General features: G+C 58.0%; 1 protein-coding gene across 1 annotated transcript in view; it reads right to left on the bottom strand.

The window, feature by feature from the left end:
• The window catches only part of TTLL8 (tubulin tyrosine ligase like 8), a 38,831-nt gene extending 17,495 nt beyond the window's left edge, over positions 1 to 21,336 (bottom strand). Inside the window, exons 1-8 of the mRNA XM_076006861.1 lie at positions 21,247 to 21,336; positions 15,653 to 15,744; positions 10,896 to 11,034; positions 10,262 to 10,314; positions 7,199 to 7,327; positions 5,102 to 5,216; positions 4,320 to 4,445; positions 823 to 1,009 (exon numbers count right to left, since the gene is read on the bottom strand). Coding sequence (XP_075862976.1) covers positions 823 to 1,009; positions 4,320 to 4,445; positions 5,102 to 5,216; positions 7,199 to 7,327; positions 10,262 to 10,314; positions 10,896 to 11,034; positions 15,653 to 15,744; positions 21,247 to 21,307 — 902 coding nt within the window. The 5' untranslated portion in view covers positions 21,308 to 21,336. The remainder of the gene's footprint in view (positions 1 to 822; positions 1,010 to 4,319; positions 4,446 to 5,101; positions 5,217 to 7,198; positions 7,328 to 10,261; positions 10,315 to 10,895; positions 11,035 to 15,652; positions 15,745 to 21,246) is intronic.
• Between the last annotated feature and the right edge of the window lie 2,086 nt (positions 21,337 to 23,422).

Here is a 23,422-nt window from a genome sequence, read left to right as displayed (position 1 = left end):
CAGACAGACACCCCAGCACCCAGAAAGGCACCCCAGCACCCAGACAGGCACCCCAGCACCCAGATAGGCACCCCAGCACCCAGACAGACACCCAGCACCCAGATAGGCACCCAGCACCCAGACAGGCACCCCAGCACCCAGAAAGGCACCCCAGCACCCAGACAGGCACCCAGCACCCAGACAGGCACCCCAGCACCCAGACAGATACCCAGCACCGAGACAGGCACCCAGCACCCAGACAGGCACCCAGCACCCAGACACCCAGCACCCAGACAGGCACCCAGCACCCAGACAGACACCCAGCACCCAGACAGGCACCCCAGCACCCAGACTGACACCCAGCACCCAGACAGACACCCAGCACCGAGACAGGCACCCAGCACCCAGACAGGCACCCCAGCACCCAGACAGGCACCCCAGCACCTAGACAGGCACCCAGCACCCAGACAGGCACCCCAGCACCGAGACAGGCACCCAGCACCCAGACAGACACCCAGCACCCAGAGAGGCACCCCAGCACCCAGACAGGCACCCAGCACCCAGACAGGCACCCAGCACCCAGACAGACACCCAGCACCCAGACAGGCACCCCAGCACCTAGACAGGCACCCAGCACCCAGACAGGCACCCAGCACCCAGACAGGCACCCCAGCACCCAGACAGGCACCCAGCACCCAGACAGGCACCCTGGCACCGAGACAGGCACCCCAGCACGGAAAGGCATCCGGCTGTCCAGACGGTGCCCAGTGCCAACTGATGCCCAGAGGCCGAGTGGCGCAGGCCGAGGCGGGCACGCCAGGGCCCTGCCGGGCAGCGTCTTACTGGATGAGCGAGTAGTACTGCTGGGTCAGGTCCCTCCACTCGTCCTCGGTGAGGTCCTCCACAGCGTCCTCTGGCATGTCGAGGTCCTCATGCTCCCGCTGCCCCAGGTAGGCCTGGCACACCCTGCACGCCGTGTCCACGAGCTTCCCGGAAAGGCCCCTGAGCTTTGTGTCCGCGTTCTCGGGATCTGAAACCCAAGTGTGGGCGCGTGGGGCGCCGGCCACCACACGGCAGCCCTCGTGGCCTGTGGAGGGGACAGAGCCCCCTGCCCCGCCCCTCTGGGCTGCACAGCTGCTCTGGGTGGCCAGGCAGCCTCCCCTCCTGAACAGCCCGCCCTCCGCAGCACGCGCCCCTGCTGCCGGGTGCTCACGCCTTACAGCGGCAACGAGATAGACAGCACTTCTCATACTTTGGCTTTCAGAGACAGTGTCTTCTTGCTCTCTCAGGCTGGAGTGCAGGGATGCGATCACAGCTCCCTGCAGCCTCGAGCTCCTGACTCAACCTCCTGGTAGCTGGGAGTACAGGTGGGCGCCAGCACACCTGGCAGATTCTTAAAAACTTCTTGTGGAGATGGGGGTCTTGCTATGTTGCCCAGGCTGGTCTCGAACTCCTAGGCTCAAGTGATCCTCCCCCCTCGGCCTCCCAACCCCACCATGAGCCGCCATGCCCAGCCGGCACGTCTTGTACACGCTCACAAACTACACTTTCCCGAGCACGCGTGGGGTGTTCCGTGAATGCTCTGTGACTGACCCCGCTCCGTGTGATGCCCGCAGGCATCACGTGGGTGGCTGGTGAGCACAACCCCTGTCCCCAACGGACTTCTCAGAGCACTTGCGTGGGGTGGGGTGCAGTGGCTTTGTGCATCTGGGAATCTCACCTTCCTTCTGGAACCTTCCACTCAAGATCCCTGTCGGGTCTCAGGAAGCAAAGGCTGCAGGAGCAGCGGTGGGGGGAGCCGCCCGCCGCCCGCCTGGCTCTGGGGCCCAGTAGACACAGGTACCAGCGACAGGAAGAGCTATGAGACCAAGGCCACCAACTCGGGGACTCGCGCACTGAACCAAGGGGTGGCCGCGCAGGGGACCAGGCCCCACGGGGAGGCGCCCGTTTGTGTGACGGCGTGGAGATGACAACAGCTCTGGATGTCTTTGTTGCTGTGAGATTCAGAACATGAAGTCAATGGACCATTCTAAAGCGAACGACGGCCTTTCTCGTCTCTGGTCCAGCATGAAAGAAGCTCGGGCACCACCGCCCCGTCCTACAAACAGGTCGAGAGGCTGAACAGACTGCAAAGCCAGCTCTTCTCAGACCGCCCAGACAAGTGAGGTCAGAGACAAACCGCCAGCCCGAGGGACGGAGCGGTGGGGACAGAGAACCATGACTCTCTGGAGCAGAAACCTGTGCAGAAGCGCGCAGGGTCGGAAGCCCGAACTGCAATCCGCGAATGGCACGAGGCAGTCCGGAGGCAGAAAACAAGCATGTCAGAAAGAGAGCGCAAGAAAAAAGATAAGAATGAAAAATGAGGGTAACAGACAGAAAACAGTAACAGATACAGGAGATGTTAATCCAATTGCATCAATCATCACTTTAAATGTCACTGGTCTCAATATACCAAGTGAAAGACAGAGATCGGCAGAGTGGACTGAACAACAAGACCTACTGTGTTTCCCCGAAAATAAGACATGGTCTTATATTTATTTTTCCTCAAGAAGACACCCTAGGGTTTATTTTCAGGGGATGTGTTATTTTCCCCTCAAAGCCTCAGCTTGCAGCTCGCACAGGACGGCCGGGACCTGACAGGGGGAGCTGGCCTTGGTGGGGCTGCCCGCACCTTTCCGGTCACCTCTGGGACAGCAGCTGTCACGATGGGGCAGATGAGAAGGGCTGCTTGTCTTCTTTACCACTCAGCGACGACATGCATGGGTTGTGCAGATGCGCTGCGTAGCCACGCCCATCACTAGGTCTTATTTTCGGGGTAGGGCTTCTATTGCACAAATGCTTAGACATCCTGCTAGGGCTTATTTTGCGGGTAGGTCTTATTTTGGGGGAAACACGGTAACTGTGTTTCCCATGTGAAACCCCCTTTAAATATACAGGTGCACACAGACTAAAAAAGTAAAGGGGTACAGAAAGACACACCCAGCTAACATTCACCAAAAGAAAGCTGGAAGAGCTACATTAATTTCATACAGAGAAAACTTCAGAGCAAGGAAAACTATCGGAGATAAAAAGAACATCACGCAATGAAAAAGGAGTCAGTGCTCCGGAAAGACATAAGAATCCTTAGTCTGCACGTGCCCAGTAACGAGCTTCAGAATACGTGAGGCAGAAACCGAATCTCGAGCACTGATAGAAATGGGTCCACTGCCATAGTTACAGACTCACATGGAGCATTTACCAAGGTGGATCACATTCCGGGCCATAAAACACACTCAAACAAATTTAAAGGAATAGAAATCCTAGGATGTATGCTCTCAGACAACAAGGGAATTAACCTAGAAATTGATAAGAAAGATAGCTGGAAAATCCCAAACTATTTAGAGATTAAACAACACACTTCCAAATAACACGTGTGTCAAAGAAGACATCTCAAAACACATTGAGCAATATTTTGAACTGAGTAAAAGTGAAAAGATAACATCAAAGTTCATGGGGCAGGGTGAGGTGGCTCACACCTGTAATATTAGCAATTTGGGAGGCTGAGGCAGGAGGATCCCTTGAGGTTTGCCTCGAGTGTGAGGCTGCAGTGAGCTGCGATGAGGCCAATGCATTGCAGCCTGGGTGACAGGGTGAGACCCTGTCTCAAAAAAAACCCCACAAAAAACCGTGGGATGCAGCAAAAACAGAGCTTGGAGGAAAACGCATTGAGTACATACATTAGAAAAGAAAAAGCTCAGCCAGGCGCGGTGGCTCACGCCTGTAATCCTAGCACTCTAGGAAGCCAAGCCGGGAGGATCGCTCAAGATCAGGAGTTCAAGATCAGCCTGAGCAAGAGCGAGACCCCCCCCCCCCCCCGTCTCTACTAAAAATAGAAAGAAATTAATTGGACAACTAAAAATATATACAAAAATTAGCCAGGCATGGTGGTGGATGCCTGTAGTCCCAGCTATTCGGGAGGCTGAGGCAGGAGGATTGCTTGAGTCCAGGAGCTGGAGGTTGCTGTGAGCTAGGCTGACGCCACGGCACTCACTCTAGCCTGGGCAACAGAGTAAGACTCTGACTCAAAAAAGAAAAAAAGAAAAGAAAAAGCTCTAAAATTGATGATCTGAGCTTCTACCTTAGAAAATTAGAAAAGCAAAGCAAATTAAGTCCAAAGTAAGAAAAAAAGAAATAAAAATGAGGGCAGAAATCAATGACATTGACAAACTGGAAATCAATAGTGAAAAATAAACGAAACAAAAATCTGGTTCTCTGAAAACACCAGTGAGATCAATAACCCTCCAGCCAGGCTAACGGAGGCCCGGGATGGAGGCCCCGAGCTCCCGCCCCGCCAAACACACCTTTCTTGCCGTCTGGGTCTCCGTTCCCGGAATCCGCCCGCTTGCCCTTGGGTTTGCTTCTGCTGAAGTTCTGGTGGCTGACAACCCACTTGAGGATGCTGGAGGCCGCCGTGCGCCGGAAGTCGTCTGAAAGGACGCCGAGGCCTCGCCCCCTCTGCCCGAGCTGGGGCCGGGCCTGCACAGGCTCCCCCAGCGGCCTGCAGGGCCTTGCCTCCCTCCCCACAGCCCTAGGGGGCCGGGGCGCTCTGCCCCCCACCTGTCCCCCCCCAACCCCTCTGCAGATTATAGGTCTGACCACGCCCTTCACCTCCACCCAGCGGCTCACCAGCCCGGTCCACGGGCCCAGGGGCAGAACCCCACCCTCCCTCCCTAGGGCCACTGTCCCTGTGCACCCCACCCCCATGGCCAGGGCGTCCTCTCCCTGGTCCTCTGTCCTCAGGTCTCCGCCCCACCCATCTGTCTCAGCACTGCCCGGGAGAGATCTTTCCAGAAGCCCCTCTGCTCACAGCACCGGCCCCCGAGGGCTCCCGCCCGCTGGCCCATCCCTGACGGCAGAACCAGGCTCCAGCCCGGCCCTGGACAAGGGGGGCCACAGCAGCCCACCGGGCGACGGGCAGAGCTGCTCTGAGCTGGCACGTGTCATGAGGCTCCCCTGCCCCTCGGGACCCACAGACCCAGCTGCACAGCCTCCCCGTGTTGCCCGGCTGGGTGGGCCTCGCCCGGCAGTCCGGGCCCGACCCCAGCAGGCGGCCCTGGCCCTCCCGAGGTCCCCGGCCGCTTACCCAGGAACTCCTGCTTCTCGCTCTCGGTGCAGAGGCTGTAGCAGCGTGGGAAGAAGGTGTCGGGGTCGGCCTGGACGTACCAGGGCAGGCTGCGCATGTTCACACACAGCCCGATCTGCAGAGACGGCGCGTGTTGGGGCCTGGGGGCAGCTCAGCTCTGCCTGGCTCACTCGGGCCCAGAGCTAGGGGCCCCCTCCCTCCTGTCTGTGTGCCCTGATGGGGCGCCTTCTATGGCCTCAGGGGCAGAGCAAGGTGCCTCGGGGGCCCTGGGGGGCGTGGGCGGGAGGGGCAGGTGCCCAGCCACCCACCCAGGCCTTAGACCGGGCCAGGAGGAGGCACCAGGGGAGTGACCGCAGGGGGCCCAGGGGAGTAACCACAGTGGCCCAGGGGAGTAACCACAGGGACCCAGGGGAGTGACCACAGGGACCCAGGGGAGTGACCACAGTGGCCCAGGGGAGTAACCACAGGGACCCAGGGGAGTGACCACAGGGACCCAGGGGAGTGACCACAGTGGCCCAGGGGAGTAACCACAGGGACCCAGGGGAGTGACCACAGGGACCCAGGGGAGTGACCACAGTGGCCCAGGGGAGTAACCACAGGGACCCAGGGGAGTGACCACAGGGACCCAGGGGAGTGACCACAGTGGCCCAGGGGAGTAACCACAGGGACCCAGGGGAGTAACCACAGGGACCCAGGGGAGTGACCTCAGGGGGCCCAGGGGAGTGACCTCAGGGGCCCAGGGGAGTGACCACAGGGGGCCCAGGGGAGTGACCACAGTGGCCCAGGGGAGTGACCTCAGGGACCCAGGGGAGTGACCTCAGGGGGCCCAGGGGAGTGACCTCAGGGGCCCAGAGGAGTGACCACAGGGGGCCCAGGGGAGTGACCACAGTGGCCCAGGGGAACCACAGGGACCCAGGGGAGTGACCTCAGGGGCCCAGGGGAGTGACCGCAGGGGGCCCAAGGGAGTGACCTCAGGGGACCCAGGGGAGTGACCTCAGGGGACCCAGGGGAGTGACCTCAGGGGGCCCAGGGGAGTGACCTCAGGGGACCCAGGGGAGTGACCTCAGGGGCCCAGGGGAGTGACCACAGGGGGCCCAGGGGAGTGACCACAGTGGCCCAGGGGAGTGACCGCAGGGGGCCCAGGGGAGGGACCTCAGGGGACCCAGGGGAGTGACCTCAGGGGCCCAGAGGAGTGACCACAGGGGGCCCAGGGGAGTGACCACAGTGGCCCAGGGGAGTAACCACAGGGACCCAGGGGAGTGACCTCAGGGGCCCAGGGGAGTGACCGCAGGGGGCCCAAGGGAGTGACCTCAGGGGACCCAGGGGAGTGACCTCAGGGGACCCAGGGGAGTGACCTCAGGGGACCCAAGGGAGTGACCTCAGGGGACCCAGGGGAGTGACCTCAGGGGACCCAAGGGAGTGACCTCAGGGGGCCCAGGGGAGTGACCTCAGGGGGCCCAGGGGAGTGACCTCAGGGGACCCAGGGGAGTGACCTCAGGGGACCCAGGGGAGTGACCTCAGGGGGCCCAGGGGAGTGACCACAGGGGCCCAGGGGAGTGACCTCAGGGGGCCCAGGGGAGGGACCTCAGGGGACCCAGGGGAGTGACCTCAGGGACCCAGGGGAGTGACTGCAGGGGTCCAGGGGAGTGACCTCAGGGACCCAGGGGAGTGACCTCAGGGGGCCCAGGGGAGTGACCTCAGGGGCCCAGGGGAGTGACCTCAGGGACCCAGGGGAGTGACCTCAGGGGCCCAGGGGAGTGACCTCAGGGACCCAGGGGAGTGACCTCAGGGGACCCAGGGGAGTGACCTCAGGGACCCAGGGGAGTGACCTCAGGGGACCCAGGGGAGTAACCTCAGGGGCCCAGGGTAGTGACTGCAGGGGTCCAGGGGAGTGACCTCAGGGGGCCCAGGGGAGTGACCTCAGGGGCAGGGCCCAGGGGAGTGACCACAGGGGCCCAGGGGAGTGACCGCAGGGGCAGGGCCCAGGGGAGTGACTGCAGGGGTCTAGGGGAGTGACCGCAGGGGCCCAGGGGAGTGACCGCAGGGGTGGCGCCCAGGGGCGTGACCGTGACCAAGGGCGGGAGCCGGCCCGCTCACCTTGGTGGTGAAGGCGGCCGTCTTCCCGTAGTGGTTCAGCATCTGGTCCCCGGCCAGGCTGTGGTAGTCCACGACGTCCCGCTTGATGGTCCAGAGGAAGTACGGGATTTCATTTTTTACCAACCTGGACTGGCAGGAAGAAAGTCTCTATCAGCACCCTGCGCTCACAGACCCTGTCCTCGAGGCCAGTGGGCCATAAAACCGCGAGTAGCGAGATGGGATGTAAGCGGCGTGCGACGTGAGAATCCTCCTTTTCTCTTGTGAGAACTAAGGTCGTATCTGGTGTTTTGCTTTTTAAACAGCAAAAAACGAAAACGAGCAAACAAGCCACGGCTAAAAGCTCGCACCGGCTTGTCAGGTGGCAGATTCGCCCTTCTCAGGGGAGCAGGCTGTCCCGCGCCCGCCCGAGCGTTTCCACTGGACCGCGGCGGCTCCACCGGCTCAGCTCGCGGAGGCCGCCAACTCCAGCCCCAGCATCGCCCCGTCTGGGCCCCACGGTGCCAGGACTGCGGCTGGCGCCACCACACCGCTCCTGCAGACGCTCAACCCTTCTTCAGGGCGTAGTCTGGGCCGTCTTCCTCGTGTCCTTCCTCACCACAGTCATCGTCGCCTTCTTCAGTAGCCGCTCCAGCAGAGCGCAGCTCCGAGCCGGGCGATGCGCCCACACGCACGGCGGCAAAGCCTGCGCCGAGGACGGCCCCGGGGACCCGGGTCTCCGTGCCCAGGAACTCCGGGAGGGGCAAAAAGATGAGCGTCACCGGGAATGGTTTTGGTGGCAACACAAACTGTCCCACGTCCCTTGTTCCTGCCTCCTCGTGGTTTTCAGAGTGACGCTCCGTCCGCCTTTCCAGCCTGGCTGGCACTCCGTGCAGCCCATAATTCCTGGTCCCTCGAAAGAGAAGGGACTCTCTGACTTCATGTGACACAGCTCTGCCAACACCCGCTGGTAAGACCCCGCTGGGTTCGGTGTGAAATTCTAAGCAAAACTCACAGGCTGGGCCGGGCGCGGTGGCTCACGCCTGTAATCCTAACACTCTGGGAGGCCGAGGCAGGAGGATTGCTTGAGGTCAGGAGTTCGAGACCAGCCTGAGCAAGCGTGAGACCCCATGTCTACCAAAAATAGAAATTAATTGGCCAACTAAAAATATATAGAAAAAATTAGCTGGGCGTGGTGGCGCATGCCTATAGTCCCAGCTACTCGGGAGGCTGAGGCAGGAGGATTGCTTGAGCCCAGGAGTTTGAGGTTGCTGTGAGCTAGGCTGATGCCACGGCACCCTAGCCAGGGCAACAGAGTGAGACTCTGTCTCAAAAAGAAAAAAAAAAGCCCACCACTGTCGAGGTCCGAGGAGTCACGTCAGCACCTCTCAGGGCCGGGGCAGGTCCATTTGTGCCCGTCGGGGCCTCCTTTCTCTGTGTCCTCTTCCTCCTCCTCACTTGGGGCCTTTTCCTCAGCACCTCTGAACCTGGTCTGGCTCCCACCACATTCTTCCTCTGCAGGTTCGTCAGCTGCATTAACGACCTGGAACCGCTCTCCGGACGGAGGCTGAGCGAACAGGTGCCTCCTTCCAGGACCTCCCCAGAGCTCGGCTTCCGTCTGTGGGTGCCGATTGCTCGAGCCAGCCTGGGCAGCTTCCCGCCATCCTGGCAGCGTTGCCACCAGCAACAGGGTGGTCCCAAAGGGCTGCGGGAACGCGAGGTTCTGCATCCCTGAACAGTCAGCGGACACACTTTGAGTCATCTCACCTTCAATGCCACCCAGACCTGAATCAACTCGTCCACTGTAAGGCTGGTGGCAGGTGCCCCCTCCCCTCCCTAAAGGAAAAAGGAGAAGCCCACAAGGCCCACAAAAATAACTGTTAGGCCCAGTGAAGTTAAGGAATAACCACACCGAGATGTTCACCCAGATAAGGAAAGTTTCAGTCCTTGGAGTCCCAAGTTTCCGTTCCTGGATTCCGCAAATACCTCCTATTTCTCAATAACCAACCGCCAAAGGCCACAGTGGCAAATCCCCAGCTCTTCCCGCCAAAAGTCCCTGGCCCACCTCAGGCAGTATAAAAACCCTCAGCCCTTTCAAACGGGTGCAACTTCTGGGGCCCCTGCCTTTGGGACCCGAGAACCTCGCCCGGGAGCGCTCGATAAAGCCACGTTGTTTGGACACATTCTGTCTGCCTTTTGCTTTCGCTGCCAAAAACTTTACAACCCACAGCTCCTGTCGTTGCTTCCACACAGACGTCTCCTTCTGTGAAGTGCGCTGTGAGTTCTCTTAGACACGCAAAGTGCAGAGAGCAGCGCGCTCGCCACCGCGCTGGGGCAGGCGTGGAGCGTCACTGCGGGGGTGTTTCTCTCCCCCAGACGCCTCTGCTGGAACCCGGCCCCAGGACAGTGTCAGCCAGCAGGTCCCTTCTCGGAGAACAGGCCCCAGAAAGACCCGGCCCCCTCTCTGCGGGAGGACGCCGAGTGCCCACGCACCGCACCCGCTGCCCCGACCAGACCCAGGCCCCCGCTGGCGAGGGGGAGCGTCTGCTCCATGTGGGCCACACGTGGAACCTGCCAGAGCCTGAGCTCACGCCACAGCCTTGCTTCCCGTCACGTGTCTGCTGCACGGGCCGCACACGCTGCTCTGAGGTGCGGAATTAACGCCGAAAACTCAGCACGGCTTGGCCAGTCTCTGCCCTCGTCCCCATCGTGTTTCCAGTACGGACCTGTGCACGCTTCCCACGATCTGCACACAGCACGCGCGGCCGGCGTCTCCCACCCCCGGCTGGCTGCCCCCTGCCCGCTTTATTGTTGGGGGCAGAGTCCTGGCGGGGCCTGGGGGGCTGGGTGTGTGGCTGTGTCACCAGGACCCGTCCCGCAGTGTGTGGCCAGGCTGCCCAACCCCAGCCCGAGCCGCCGCGTCTCACCCCGGAGCCATCAGGCCCTGCCACCCAGCCGAGGTGCCCCTTGTCACTCTGGCCTCACCACCCACCGGCTGCCACCCCTCCCCCGCAACACGGGCACCCAGGCGGGGGCGGCGTGAGACGCCTGGGGGGGGGGCGGCGGCTCACGCCTTCGGGAACGTACCATCACTTCGTGGATGTCTGCTCTGTCCAAGGCCATCTCTTGATGTTCTCTGACTTCCCACTCGTTACCTGCAAATGAGACGCAGGAGGGGCTGGGCACCCGGCCATGGCCAGGCCCTGCGGCGGCCGCTGTCTCTCTGCGGGCAGAACGGCCCCACTGGCCGGCCCCTCGGGACGTCTCGCCAGGCGAGGCCGCCCTCGGGGGGCAGGGACCCATGTCACCAGTGGGCGTCCCCTGCTCGGCACTCCGGGGCGCGGGGCGGTGGAGACAGCCCAGGGGTGAGCATGGGAACGGCTCTGAGCTCAGGACCCGGGATGGGGAGGAGGGCTGGCAGGGCCTCGGTGGGGCCAGAGGGCGAAGGCCACATGCTGCTGTGCACGGGGTCAGGGGCTCAGCCGGCACCGGGGAGCCGGGGCCGGAGCGGGGCGGTGGGGACCCCGACAGGAGGAGGCCTGGCCTGGTGTGGACGTGGGGCCCGGAGCAGTGACCAGGGCCGGGGGGGCGGTAGGGGGTGGGCCGGGAGACGTGGGTCACACAGCCCCAAGGTTGGGGGGCCTGGGCAGGGACCCAGCGCCGCCGAGCTGGCCCCCGCACCGTGGCAGGCACAGCGCCCGGCGCAGAGGAAATACTGTACCAGCAGCCCTGTCCCCTGCGTCCTCGGCACTCACGGCCGCCTTGGGCAGAAAGTGGAACTTCTTCTCCACCCAGCCCTTCCTGCGCAGAGCCGCCCGGATCACCGGGTAGTGCCCATAGATGGAGAAGATCTTCTTTTCCTAGGCGGCAACAGCACGTTTGAATCAGGGCACAGGAAAACGGGTTGACTGCTCCCCGGTGAGAGGGGTTTTCTAAGCAGAGGGAGGGGCTGTGCCACGGCGGGAACAACACTGGGAACAGGAAGTGCGCACACGCGTGTGGGCCGTGTGCAGGCCGGGGGCACCGGACGTGGCACAGAGGGACAGCGTGGTTCTATGTCCACTTCGTCTGGTGTGTGCAGGTGCTCACACACGCACACACGCACACCCTTACACATACACACGCACACCCACACTCACGGTCACTCACACGCCACACACGCACTCACACTCACACATATCCACACGCTCACACACTCATACACCCTTGCACACACACACTTGCACCCACACTCACGGTCACTCACACCACTCGCCACAGTCACATGCCACACACACTTGTACACATCCACACCCTCACACGCTCATCACCCTTGCACACATATGCACACTCATATTCACTCATGTACTTGTGCACTTGTACACACACTCACACAATGTGCGATTCTCACACTCGTGCACCCTTATGCACAAATGCACACTCACCTGTGTACTTGCACACTCACTTGCACACTCACATTCACTTGCGTACTTGTGCATACGCTCATATTCACACAATGTGCAATTCTCGCACACTCACACTCACCTGTGCACTTGCACAGGCACACACACTTGCACACTCACAGCCACACACGCACTCACACTCGTGCACACTCTCACACTCACTCAGTGCACACCCACACACACTTGTGCACACACATGCTCGCACACAGGGGCCCAGGCGGCAGGGCTGGGCAGGGCAGGGCAGGGCAGCGGGAGCTCTCAGAGACGCGGCCCAGTGTGGGGGGGCTGACCGGGAGGTGGACGGGGCCGGCTGTGCACTGCAGATCTGAGGACAGGCGGGTGGCTGTCCTCTCTGTGGGGTGACCGCCCCCCGTGTCGGGGAGCCTGGGTCCCCAAGGTTTGAGGCTGAGGAGGAGCCGTACACAGCCCAGGCAGGGCTGTAGGGCACAGGCCATCGTGGATCGGCTGGGACCTGCACCCAGGCCATGGCGAAGGCCAAGGATGCAGCCCCACAGGGGAGCAGCCGGCGCCCCAGGGCCAGGCCAGGAGGGGGAGCGGGTGGAGCCACAGAGGACTGTGGGGGCCCTGGGTCACCCTCCCTGGGGAGTGGCGGGCCTGCGACCGCGTCTGTCCACCGGGGACAGCGGTGGTGCATCCCCATCACCAACGCCATCGGGCAGACGCGTGGACTTTGCAGACAGAGTCGAGTCCTGGGCCACCTGACGCCGACGCAGAGTTAATGAAAAGACAGCGGGTCGCTGCTGCCCTAGTGTCGAGATGCACGCGGGGGCTCCATCTCCCTCCGAAGGCTCTGGGGAAGTGGCCCCTTCCCAGCCCGGCCAGACGTGAGCCTCGAGCCCCTGAGCCCCCGGGGGGCCCTGCCCAGACCCCGGCCCACAGGGACAGCACGGCCACAGGCGGTGCCGGCTCGCACAGCCAAGACCGTGGGAGAGTGATTGGTGGCACAGACGACCAGAGTCCTGGCGGGAGACACCCGGGAGGTCAGAGGACGTCTCTGAGCCGCCTTCCCCGAGGAACTGGCCCAAGACCTGCCCTAAAGCTCGGAGAGACCTCCCGCCGCCCCTCCCATCAGCCGGTTGTGGTCAAACTGAGGACTGTGGGAGAACGGACTGACTTTGGTAAGTCAGCAGAGCACAACTCCTGTGGGAATCTGGGAAAGCATCAAACCAGAGAAAAGACGTCTCAGGGACGTGGGAGGGAAAGTGAAATGAACAAAGTCATCAGCCCAAAAGACGAGAAGAAAGAACTGGACAAACGGGACACACCAGGTGGATGAAACAAGGTAGCGACATACCTGCAGACGCCTGTACATGCCTGCGGTTTGTCATACACACGCCAGATGCTCTGGTTAAAAGGCAGAGTGCTGGCCGGGCGTGGTGGCCCACGCCTATAATCCTAGTACTCTGGGAGGCCAAGGCGGGTGGATTGCTCAAGGTCAGGAGTTCAAAACCAGCCTGAGCAAGAGCGAGGCCCTGTCTCCATTAAAAATAGAAATTAATTGGCCAACTAAAAATACATATAGAAAAACTTAGCCGGGCATGGTGGCGCATGCCTGTAGTCCCAGCTACTCGGGAGGCTGAGGCAGGAGGATCGCTTGAGCCCAGGAGTTTGAGGTTGCTGTGAGCTAGGCTGACGCCACGGCACTCACTCTAGCCCGGGCAACAAAGGGAGACTCTGTCTCAAAAAAAAAAAAAAAAAAAAAAAAGACGTCTAAGGGACTGAAATGAACAAAGTCATCAGCCCAAAAGAGGAGAAGAAAGAACTGGACAGATGGGACACGCCAGGTGGATGACACAAGGCAGCGACACGCCTGCACACACCAGACGCTCTGGTTAAAAGGCAGAGTGCCAGGTTTTTTAACTCTAACTCTATGCTGTTCACAAGCGACCGTGAAAAGCGAAAGCGCATAGATAGGTTAGAAAATGAAAAGGTATAGATATGAGACAAAGCAGCCTTTGGGACAAACAAGCATTACTAAAGGAAAGAAAATCATTCTGTGATGTTAAAAAGCTTCGGTTCACCAGAGAGATACATTTGTACGCACTATTAAGACAGCTATAGACTATAGGCCGGGCGCGGTGGCTCACGCCTGTAATCCTAGCACTCTGGGAGGCCGAGGCGAGGAGGGCGGATTGCTCGAGGTCAGGAGTTCGAGACCAGCTTGAGCAAGATCGAGACCCTGTCTCTACTATAAATAGAAAGAAATTAATTGGCCAACGAATATATAGAAAAATTTAGCCTGGCACGGTGGCGCATGCCTGTAGTCCCAGCTACTCGGGAGGCTGAGGCAGGAGGATCCTGTGAGCCCAGGAGATTGAGGTTGCTGTGAGCTAGGCTGATGCCACGGCACTCACTCTAGCCTGGGCAACAAAGTGAGACTCTGTCTCAAAAATAAATAAATAAATAAAAGACAACTATAGACATAAAACAACAATGGATGAAACTGCAAAGTAGACAGATCCAAGATTATAACAGGGAATTTTAACATGCCCCTCTCAGCCAATGATGGAATACGCAGACAAAAAAACGCAGTAAGACCACAGAGGATCTGAACAACACACACGGATCTTACCCTGATGGCTGTATCTACAGCGCTCTGCACCAGCTTCTACAGAAGTTAACACAATGTCAGGCACAAGGCAAGTCTAAACAAATGTCAACGAACAACATTATACACATCACTGTCCTCAACCCAGTGCAACATAACTACAATATAAGAACATAATATAACAATATAACTGCAAAAAACTCTTCAAGTATAGAAATTAAGACTCATGTTTTTTTCCAGACCAGCCTGAGCAAGAGCGAGACCCTGTCTCTACTAAAAATAGAAAAAATTAGCTGGGCATGGTGGCGCGTGCCTGTAGTCCCAGCTAGTTGGGAGGCTGAGGCAGGAGGATCGCTTGAACCCAGGAGTTTGAGGTTGCTGTGAGCTAGGCTGACACCACCGCACTCTAGCCCAGGCAACAGAGTGAGACTCTGTCTCAAAAAAAAAAAAAAAAACAGAAAGAAAGAAAGAAAAGAAAAGAAAAGAAAAGAAAAGAAAAGAAAAGAAAAGAAAAGAAAAGAAAAGAAAAGAAAAGAAAAGTGTGAAACATCAGTGGCCGCCAGGAGTTGGGGTGGGGGAAGGAATGGCGGCTGGAGGGAAGCCCCAGGGTGGAGGGCATATCCTCCGAGTCGGTCCCTGGATGCAAACCTGCTTACCAGCTCCCCTGCGCCATTGGGCGCATCCAGCCTCCGCCCTCAAGCCCTGCACAACGGCAGCAGATGCCTTTTTATATGCGTGGACCTCAGAAGACAGTTTAGGGAGTGAGGACATTTCCCCGACACTCCTGTGCACCGGATTTCCCGGAGCTCCTCCCCTAACCCTAACCCTGACTCTAACCCTAACCCTGACCCTAACCCTAACCCTGACCCTGACCCTGACCCTGACCCTGTACAGACAGATAATGCGCCTTTCCCCAAGTCAGGCGCTCTTCCCTTCTGAGGCCGGCATTCTGGGAGCCAGCGCTCCCGTGCACAGAGCGTGGGAACCTTCCCTGTCTCCCCAGACCCGGATGCCCACACTCCGGGCAGAGGCCGTCCCCTGCTGCCCAGAGAGAGAGGACGTGCTCTTGTCTGCGGCGAGGGTGTGGCTGGTCTCCCTGGGGGTGCCGGCCGCCCCGTGATGGTGGAGCTCCTCCCCTGAGGAGCAAACCCTCTGCACACACAGGCGACGGGAGTGTCCCCCGGGGGCTGGGGACACCATGCACCGAGACGGCCAGTTTCCGACCTGGAACCTCCCGGCAGGATGGGCAGCGCTGGCCGCCTGGGCGGGGCGGGGCGTGGGGCAGAGGAGCCCCTAAGACGCGAAGCAGCTCGGGCAGTGTTCCCCTCCTCGTGGGAGGGGCCAGACGGCGCTGGCAGGACAGGGCACCTCCGCCCGCGAGTGCAGACCGACCCACCCCAAACTCCAAAATAAATTCCCACGTTCAAATAGTGTCCGCCTCCCCCCAGGGTCCCGGAGAGCATTTACCCTGATGGCTTTTTCCGTCAATTGTCTTGCTATTTTGTATTTGTCCAGTCTGGGGGAAGAAGGCAAGTCTTGGGAAATCCCTCGTTTCAGTTCTGCGGAAGAGAAACGGGGCGTCAAGGTGGGGACGGCACAGCCTGGCGCTGAGCAGGGACACTCACTCCTGCACCCCAGGCAGAGACATGGCCACAAAGCCCTGGCGTGCCACCTGCCCTCCCACTGAGCATCCTGAGCGTGGCCACTGCCCGCATCCCCTGCCTCGTCCTGGGTCCCCCTCCCTGCCCATGCCCTGGCTGCGCCGGCCTTGGGGACCGACGGCCCCCATGGGGCTCTGCGTCACTGCCCAGAGGATGAGCCGCCCACCCAGGCACCGGTTCTGACCCGGTGGCCATCCTGCCTCCACCACCCTCCCCACCGCCTGTGCCTCTCGGCCCTCTCCCACCTGGACACAAGGACCCCCACAAGCACACACCAAGTGTACGGTGTCCGCCTTAAAATGAAAATGAAAGCCCCTCCCTGGGCCCTGAGCCCCCACTGCCCCCTCACACCCAGTGGGATCCGCCACAGGCCCAGCTGGAGCTGAGCTCACGCACGGCCAGGCCAAAGCCTCGGCGGCTTGCTGGGTCCTGCCTCCAGTAGCACTGGACACTTGGCCGGCCGGGTGCCCCCAGTCCTGTTTCCCCCACCCCCGCCGCGGCCCCTTCTTGCCCTAGGCCCCAGTGTAGCAGTCCTCGGGGTCCCCCTGCTCTGCCCACCGCCTGGGCGTCCTACCCAGTCTGGTGGCTTGAATGTCCTCTGTGCTCATGTCCCTGAAACGCATGTGTTCCAGCCAGACCCCACGGCCACACCTCCTGGCTGGCCGAGCAGATGAAGGCATCAAGCGGCTAGACGGACGGTGCTAGAACACCTGCACCTCCACACGCAAAAGGCGAAAGCCCCCTGGTGGGAGCGCAAACACACAAAGAAGCTTCTGGAAGAACCCACCAGATCACTGTACAACTCGGGCTTGGCAAACATCTCTCACGGGTGCACAGAGAGCACCAACCGTAAAAGTTAAAATTGGTGAATGGGACTTAGTCAGGATGAGAATGTTCTGCGCTGCTGAGATGATGAAGAGGCAAACACAGCCCGGGGGAAACATCCACATGACCGGCAAGCCAGGCTATTTATTCTGCAGGATCCCTCGGCCAAGGAGGAAATCAAGATGGAAAGAAGTACATATATATTTTTTTCCCTACTAAATGACAATTAATATACCAACTATTAAAACTTGTGGATTGTATTCAAAACTGTGTTTATAAAGAAATATTCAGCTGTACATAAATCTACCAGAACATAACAAAGGCTAAAAAACAATGAATTTAGCCTCTCTCCCAAGAAGTTAGAAAGAAAACAGGAAATTTAAAGCCCAAGGAAATTACAAGAAAAATAAAAGAGCAGACATTAATGAGTGTTCTTAACCACTTCGGTATGGCACTCACTGGCCAAGAAACCTTGCCCACAGCCGGCACTCACAGTCCGCACTATTGTGTGATGAGGAAAGCTTTAAAGCCCTGAAAACTTGTTTTACTTTACAGGCAGCTTTAGGAAAATAACTACAATAACTCCTACTAAGGACCTGTTAAAAGGTCACAGATTCGTAGTAACTTATTAGCACAACGTACACACTGCAACTGCAGAGATAAAAGCAAAAGCTTTTTTTGGCTGTCGGCTAAAGTCTACGCTCGGGTTCATCTGTGGCTGATGACTATAGTCGACGCGGGCACCGAAGTGGTTAAAAATACAATCGAGAAGGTCAAGCCAAAGGTTTAAGACTAGTGAAATTAATAATCCATTGATGATACCGCCTGATGAAACAGAAAAGACATAAAAAGTAACAGCAGAACAGGAAACTCCTTAGATGTTTAAAAATACGAGGATATTATGAATTTATGGCAATGAATCGGAAATTTAGAAAGAAAGGAAAAATTCCTTGAAAAATACAAATTACCAGAATAGACACGAGAAGAAATGGAAAACATAAAATATCCTCTACTATAGAAATGCCTGCTTCCCAGGTGAATCCACTAAACCTTTCCTCTCACATAACTCTCTCTGCAGGCAGGAAGGTGTGGCCACTTCCGGAACCTGCTGGCGATGCCGGCACCATACGCCGCCCGCGTCCGGCCAGGCCAGGCCAGCGAGAGCCAGCCCAGGTCACAGCGCAGGCCCCAGGCCCCAGATCGCACACTGGTGCCTGGCCATGGGGACAAGGCTCAGTCCCAGCCACGATGGGCAGCTCCAAGGTTGGATTTGAAAGTCAAGCTTTTTGCTGGGCCAGGTGGCGCACGCCTGTAATCCCAGCACTCTGGGAGGCCGAGGCGGGCATATCACTGGAGGTCAGAAGTTTGAGGTTGCTCTGAGCTAGGCTGACGCCAAGGCACTACAGCCGGGGCAACAGAGCCAGACTCTGTCTCAAAAAAAAAAAAAAAAAAAAAGGCCGGGCGCGGTGGGAGGCCGAGGCGGGCGGATTGCTCGAGGTCAGGAGTTCAAAACCAGCCTGAGCAAGATCCTGTCTCTTAACTAAAAATAGAAAGAAATTAATTGGACAACTAAAAATATATATACAAAAAATTAGCTGGGCATGGTGGCACATGCCCAGCTACTCGGGAGGCTGAGACACGAGGATCACCTGAGCCCAGGAGATTGAGGTTGCTGTGAGCTAGGCTGACGCCATGGCACTCACTCTAGCCTGGGCAACAAAGTGAGACTGTCTCAAAAAAAAGAAAAAAAATATATATATATATATAATTTTAAAATGTTGGCCGGGCGCGGTGGTGCACAACTATAATCCTAGCACTCTGGGAGGCTTAGGCAGGCAGATCGCTTGAGGTCAAGAGTTTGAGGTTGCTGTGAGCTAGGCTGACGCCACGGCACTCCAGCCCGGGCAACAGAGTGAGACTCTGTCTCAAAAAAAAAAAAAGGCCGGGCGCGGTGGCTCACACCTGTAATCCTAGCACTCTGGGAGGCTGAGGCAGGTGGATTGCTCGAGGTCAGGAGTTCAAAATCAGCCTGAGCAAGACCCCGTCTCTTAACTAAAAATAGAAAGAAATTAATTGGACAACTAAAAATATATATATAAAAAATTAGCCGGGCATGGTGGCACATGCCTGTAGTACCAGATACTCGGGAGGCAGAGACAGGAGGATCGCCTGAGCCCAGGAGATTGAGGTTGCTGTGAGCTAGGCTGACGCCATGGCACTCACTGTAGCCTAGGCAACAAAGTGAGACTCTGTCTCAAAATAAATAAATAAATAAAAAATAAAATAAATAATAAAAAAAAATATATATATATAAAATTTTAAAATGTTGGCCAGGCATGGTGGTGCACGCCTGTAATCCTAGCACTCTGGGAGGCTGAGGCGGGGAGATTGCTTGAGGTCAGGAGTTTGAGGTTGCTGTGAGCTAGGCTGAAGCCATGGCACTCCAGTCCGGGCAACAGAGTGAGACTCTGTCTCAAAAAAAAAAAAAAAACCAGTGAATCTTTGTAATTAACCACATTAACAGAATAAGGAAAAGTCCTACAATAGACACAGAAAAGTCTGTATCTCCATATAACAGACACAGAAACATCGCCAATGAAAATTAATGTCCATCAGGCTTAATATATGCAGAAGAATAATAAAAATTAATCTCTGAGTGGGAGGAGGATCGCTTGAGCCCAGGAGTTCGAAACCAGCACCCCCGGACGGGTCCTGGCGAGTCCAGTGGTGGCACTGGCATCCCCCCGGACTCCCACCCCCCGCTCCAGAGCACAGGTGGAATCCACTGGAGGAAACACTCAGCACCCAGGCAAAGCCAGAGGGTGACTCTCTGCAGAGCAGAAAGCCGTCTGCCTCTTGCAGACATTGGCTTGGTTATTCCAAATTAAAAGATAATTTAGAGAGAAAACAACCAAACCCTACACCCAGCCCTTGATCAGATTCTGATTTGAACAAACCAACTATAAAGTTGTTTGGGGGAAAACTAGGGAAATACGAATATATTCTGGGCATCATATTTTATTAAGGGATTATTGTTAATTTTACTGAGAATGAAAAAGTTTGGTTATGTGAATATGTCATTTTTAGACATTCAAATATTTAAAATAACAATTTAAAATTAATTTTAAAAATATTATTAAATCAATAAAATATTTAAAATATTTACACAGTAAATATATGGTAAATATCTGGGTACATACTAATATTTATTCAGAAAATATTAATCAAAAAATTTAGTGTGGGCCGGGCGCTGTGGCTCACGCCTGTAATCCTAGCTCTTGGGAGGCCGAGGCGGGCGGATTGCTCAAGGTCAGGAGTTCAAAACCAGCCTGAGCAAGAGCGAGACCCCGTCTCTACTATAAACAGAAAGAAATTAATTGGCCAACTGATATATATATAAAAAATTAGCCGGGCATAGTGGCACATGCCTGTAGTCCCAGCTACTCGGGAGGCTGAGGCAGAAGGATCACTCGAGCCCAGGAGTTTGAGGTTGCTGTGAGCTAGGCTGACGCCACGGCACTCACTCTAGCCTGGACAACAAAGTGAGACTCTGTCTCAAAAAAAAAAAAAAAAAAAAAAAATTTAGTGAAATCATTCTTAAGACAAAAGAAGAACGTTTTCATAATATGAAAAAGGTCAAGCTCTCAAGAAGATATAAAAAGTCCAAATGTGTATATACCTAATAATAGTTTCAAAATATAAAAAACATAAGCTGACAGAGCTCAAAGAAAACTCACAGGTATAGTGGGATCCTTTTACTTCTCTCAGCAAATGAAAGATTAAACAAACCCCTACAAGTCAGCAAGACCCACGACCTAACCTCACAACGGCTGGCAGACCCGGAACAGGCCTCCACAGAAGGGGAGCTGCCGGGGCCCGTGAGCACGTGACAAGGGCCGGCACCAGCTGTCAGGGAAACGCAGACTAAAGCCAGAGTGAGACAGCCACGGACACCACGGGGTGCCCAGAGGGCAAGGACAACACTGACCGCTGGCACAGACGGGAGCAATGGGAATTCTCACACCTGGCCAGTGACTGCTTCTAGAGTTCAATGAACACCTACCCTGTAGCCCAGCAATTTTACTCCCAGGTGGGATTTACTGATGGAATAAACACCGTGCCTGACCAAGGGCAAGCCTGGGAACTCACTAAGACAGGAGCCACTGGGGCTCTCCACAGGGCCACCAGGGGCCTTCACACCAGCACACTGAATTCTCCACTTCCCCCCTGGGAAGGTGATCAGTGGGAGCCCCCGAGATACACCCAGCACCCCATGGGGCCTTGCGCCCTGCACGGCCACAGACACGGCCCTGGATATGACCTTGGACACAGCCCCAGACATGACCCCTGAGATGACCCTGGACATGACCCCAGACAGGGCCCCGGACATGACCCCAGACATGACCCTGGGCATGACCCCAGACACGGCCCTGGGCAAGGTGCCCGTGTCCTGCAGACTTGGCAGTTCGGGGCCCCCGCCCCATGCAAGGTGTTTCATTGCAGCTGACCACACGAGGACAGCCCATCTGAGCACTACTTGGCTCTAAGCGAGTGGACGGGACGGGCAATACAGACTGTTTTCTTCTCTCTTGTCTCCACCCGACGAAGCGGACGAGAGCGTCTTCTTCTCCTCCATGCGGGCTTTCAGCGGCTTGGCCTTCCTGCCTCTGGGCCCTGGGGGAGACAGTGGTTAGGAGCAAAGCCAGGGAGCAGGACAGGGGTCTGGGCTGGGGACAGGTGTGGGATGTTGGCAGGTCAGGGAGGGGGCAGGTCTGGGCTGAGGACAGGTCTGGGTTTAGAGACAGGTCTGGGCTGGGGGCAGGTCTGGGCTGAGGACAGGTCTGGGCTGGGGACAGGTCTGGGCTGGGAGCAGGTCTGGGTTTGAGGACAGGTCTGGGTTGGGGGCAGGTCTGGGTTTGAGGACAGGTCTGGGCTGGGGGCAGGTCTGGGCTGAGGACAGGTCTGGGCTGAGGACAGGTCTGGGTTTGGGGTAGGTCTGGGCTGGGGGCAGGTCTGGGCTGGGGGCAGGTCTGGGTTTGGGGATAGGTCAGGGTTTAGGGACAGGTCTGGGCTGGGGGCAGGTCTGGGCTGAGGGCAGGTCTGGGTTTGGGGACAGGTCAGGGTTTAGGGACAGGTCTGGGCTGGGGCAGGTCTGGGCTGGGGGCAGGACAGGGTTTAGGGACAGGTCTGGGCTGGGGGCAGGTCCGGGTTTAGGGACAGGTCTGGGCTGGGGGCATGTCAGGGTTTAGGGACAGGTCTAGGCTGGGGGCAGGTCTGGGCTGAGGGCAGGTCTGGGCTGGGGACAGGTCAGGGCTGGGGGTAGGTCTGGGCTGAGGACAGGTCTGGGCTGGGGCAGGTCTGGGTTTGCGGACAGTTCTGGGTTTGGGGCAGGTCTGGGCTGAGGGCAGGTCTGGGCTGGAGACAGGCCTGGGTTTGGGGACAGGTCTGGGTTTGGGGACAGGTCTGGGTTTGGGGCAGGTCTGGGCTGGGGACAGGTCTGGGTTTGGGGACAGGTCTGGGTTTGGGGACAGGTCTGGGCTTGGGGACAGGTCTGGGCTGGGGGCAGATCTGGGCTGGAGACAGTTCTGGGTTTGGGGACAGTTCTGGGTTTGGGGCAGGTCTGGGCTGGGGGCAGGTCTGGGCTGGGGACAGGTCTGGGTTTGAGGACAGGTCTGGGCTTGGGGACAGGTCTGGGTTTGGGGCAGGTCTGGGTTTGGGGACAGGTCTGGGCTGGGGACATGTCTGGGCTGGGGGCAGGTCTGGGTTTGGGGACAGGTCTGGGCTGGAGGCAGGTCTGGGTTTAGGGACAGGTGTGGGTTTGGGTACAGGTGTGGGTTTGGGGACAGGTCTGGGCTGGGGACAGGTCTGGCCTGGGGACAGGTTGGGTTTGGGGACAGTTCTGGGTTTGGGGACAGGTCTGGGTTTGGGGCAGGTCTGGGTTGGGGACAGGTCTGGGCAGGGGACAGGTCTGGGCTGAGGGCAGTTCTGGGTTTGGGGAGAGGTCTGGGCTGGGGGCAGGTCTGGGTTTGGGGACAGGTCTGGGCTGGGGGCAGGTCTGGGTTTGAGGACAGGTCTGGGCTGGGGGCAGATCTGGGTTTGGGGTCAGGTCTGGGTTGGGGGCAGGTCAGGGCTAGGGGCAGGTCTGAGTTTGGGGACAGGTCTGGGCTGGGGACAGGTCTGGGTTTAGGGACAGGTCTGGGTTTGGGGACAGGTCTGGGTTGGGGGCAGGTCTGGGTTTGGGGACAGGTCTGGGCTGGGGGCAGGTCTGGGCTGGGGGCAGGTCTGGGTTTGGGGACAGGTTTGGGTTTGGAGACAGGTCTGGGCCGGGGACAGGTCTGGGTTTGGAGACAGGTCTGGGTTTGGGGACAGGTCTGGGCTGGGGGCAGGTCTGGGTTGGGGACAGGTCTGGGCTGGGGGCAGGTCTGGGTTTGGGGACAGGTCTGGGGACAGGTCTGGGTTTGGGGACAGGTCTGGGCTGGGGACAGGTCTAGGTTTGGGGACAGGTCTGGGTTTGGGGACAGGTCTGGGGATAAGTCTGGGTTTGGGGACAGGTCTGGGCTGGGGTACAGATTTGGCTGAGAGCAGGTCTGGGGTTATAGAGAGGAGGTCTGGGGTTCTGAGTGCAGGGAGGGACAGGTTCCGAGTTCCAAGAAAAGGGGCAGGGTGGATGTGGAAAGGGCAGTTCTGGGGTTCTGAGCCTGCAGGCTCCGTTCCAAGAGCGCAGGTGGGGGAGGGGATTCTGTCTGGGATG

The sequence above is a fragment of the Microcebus murinus genome, chromosome 10, assembly GCF_040939455.1.
Source record: "Microcebus murinus isolate Inina chromosome 10, M.murinus_Inina_mat1.0, whole genome shotgun sequence".
In the NCBI taxonomy this organism is placed as follows: Eukaryota; Metazoa; Chordata; class Mammalia; order Primates; family Cheirogaleidae; genus Microcebus; species Microcebus murinus.
Note: the sequence above shows the minus strand (reverse complement) of the source record. Positions and strands in the feature narration are given on the sequence as shown.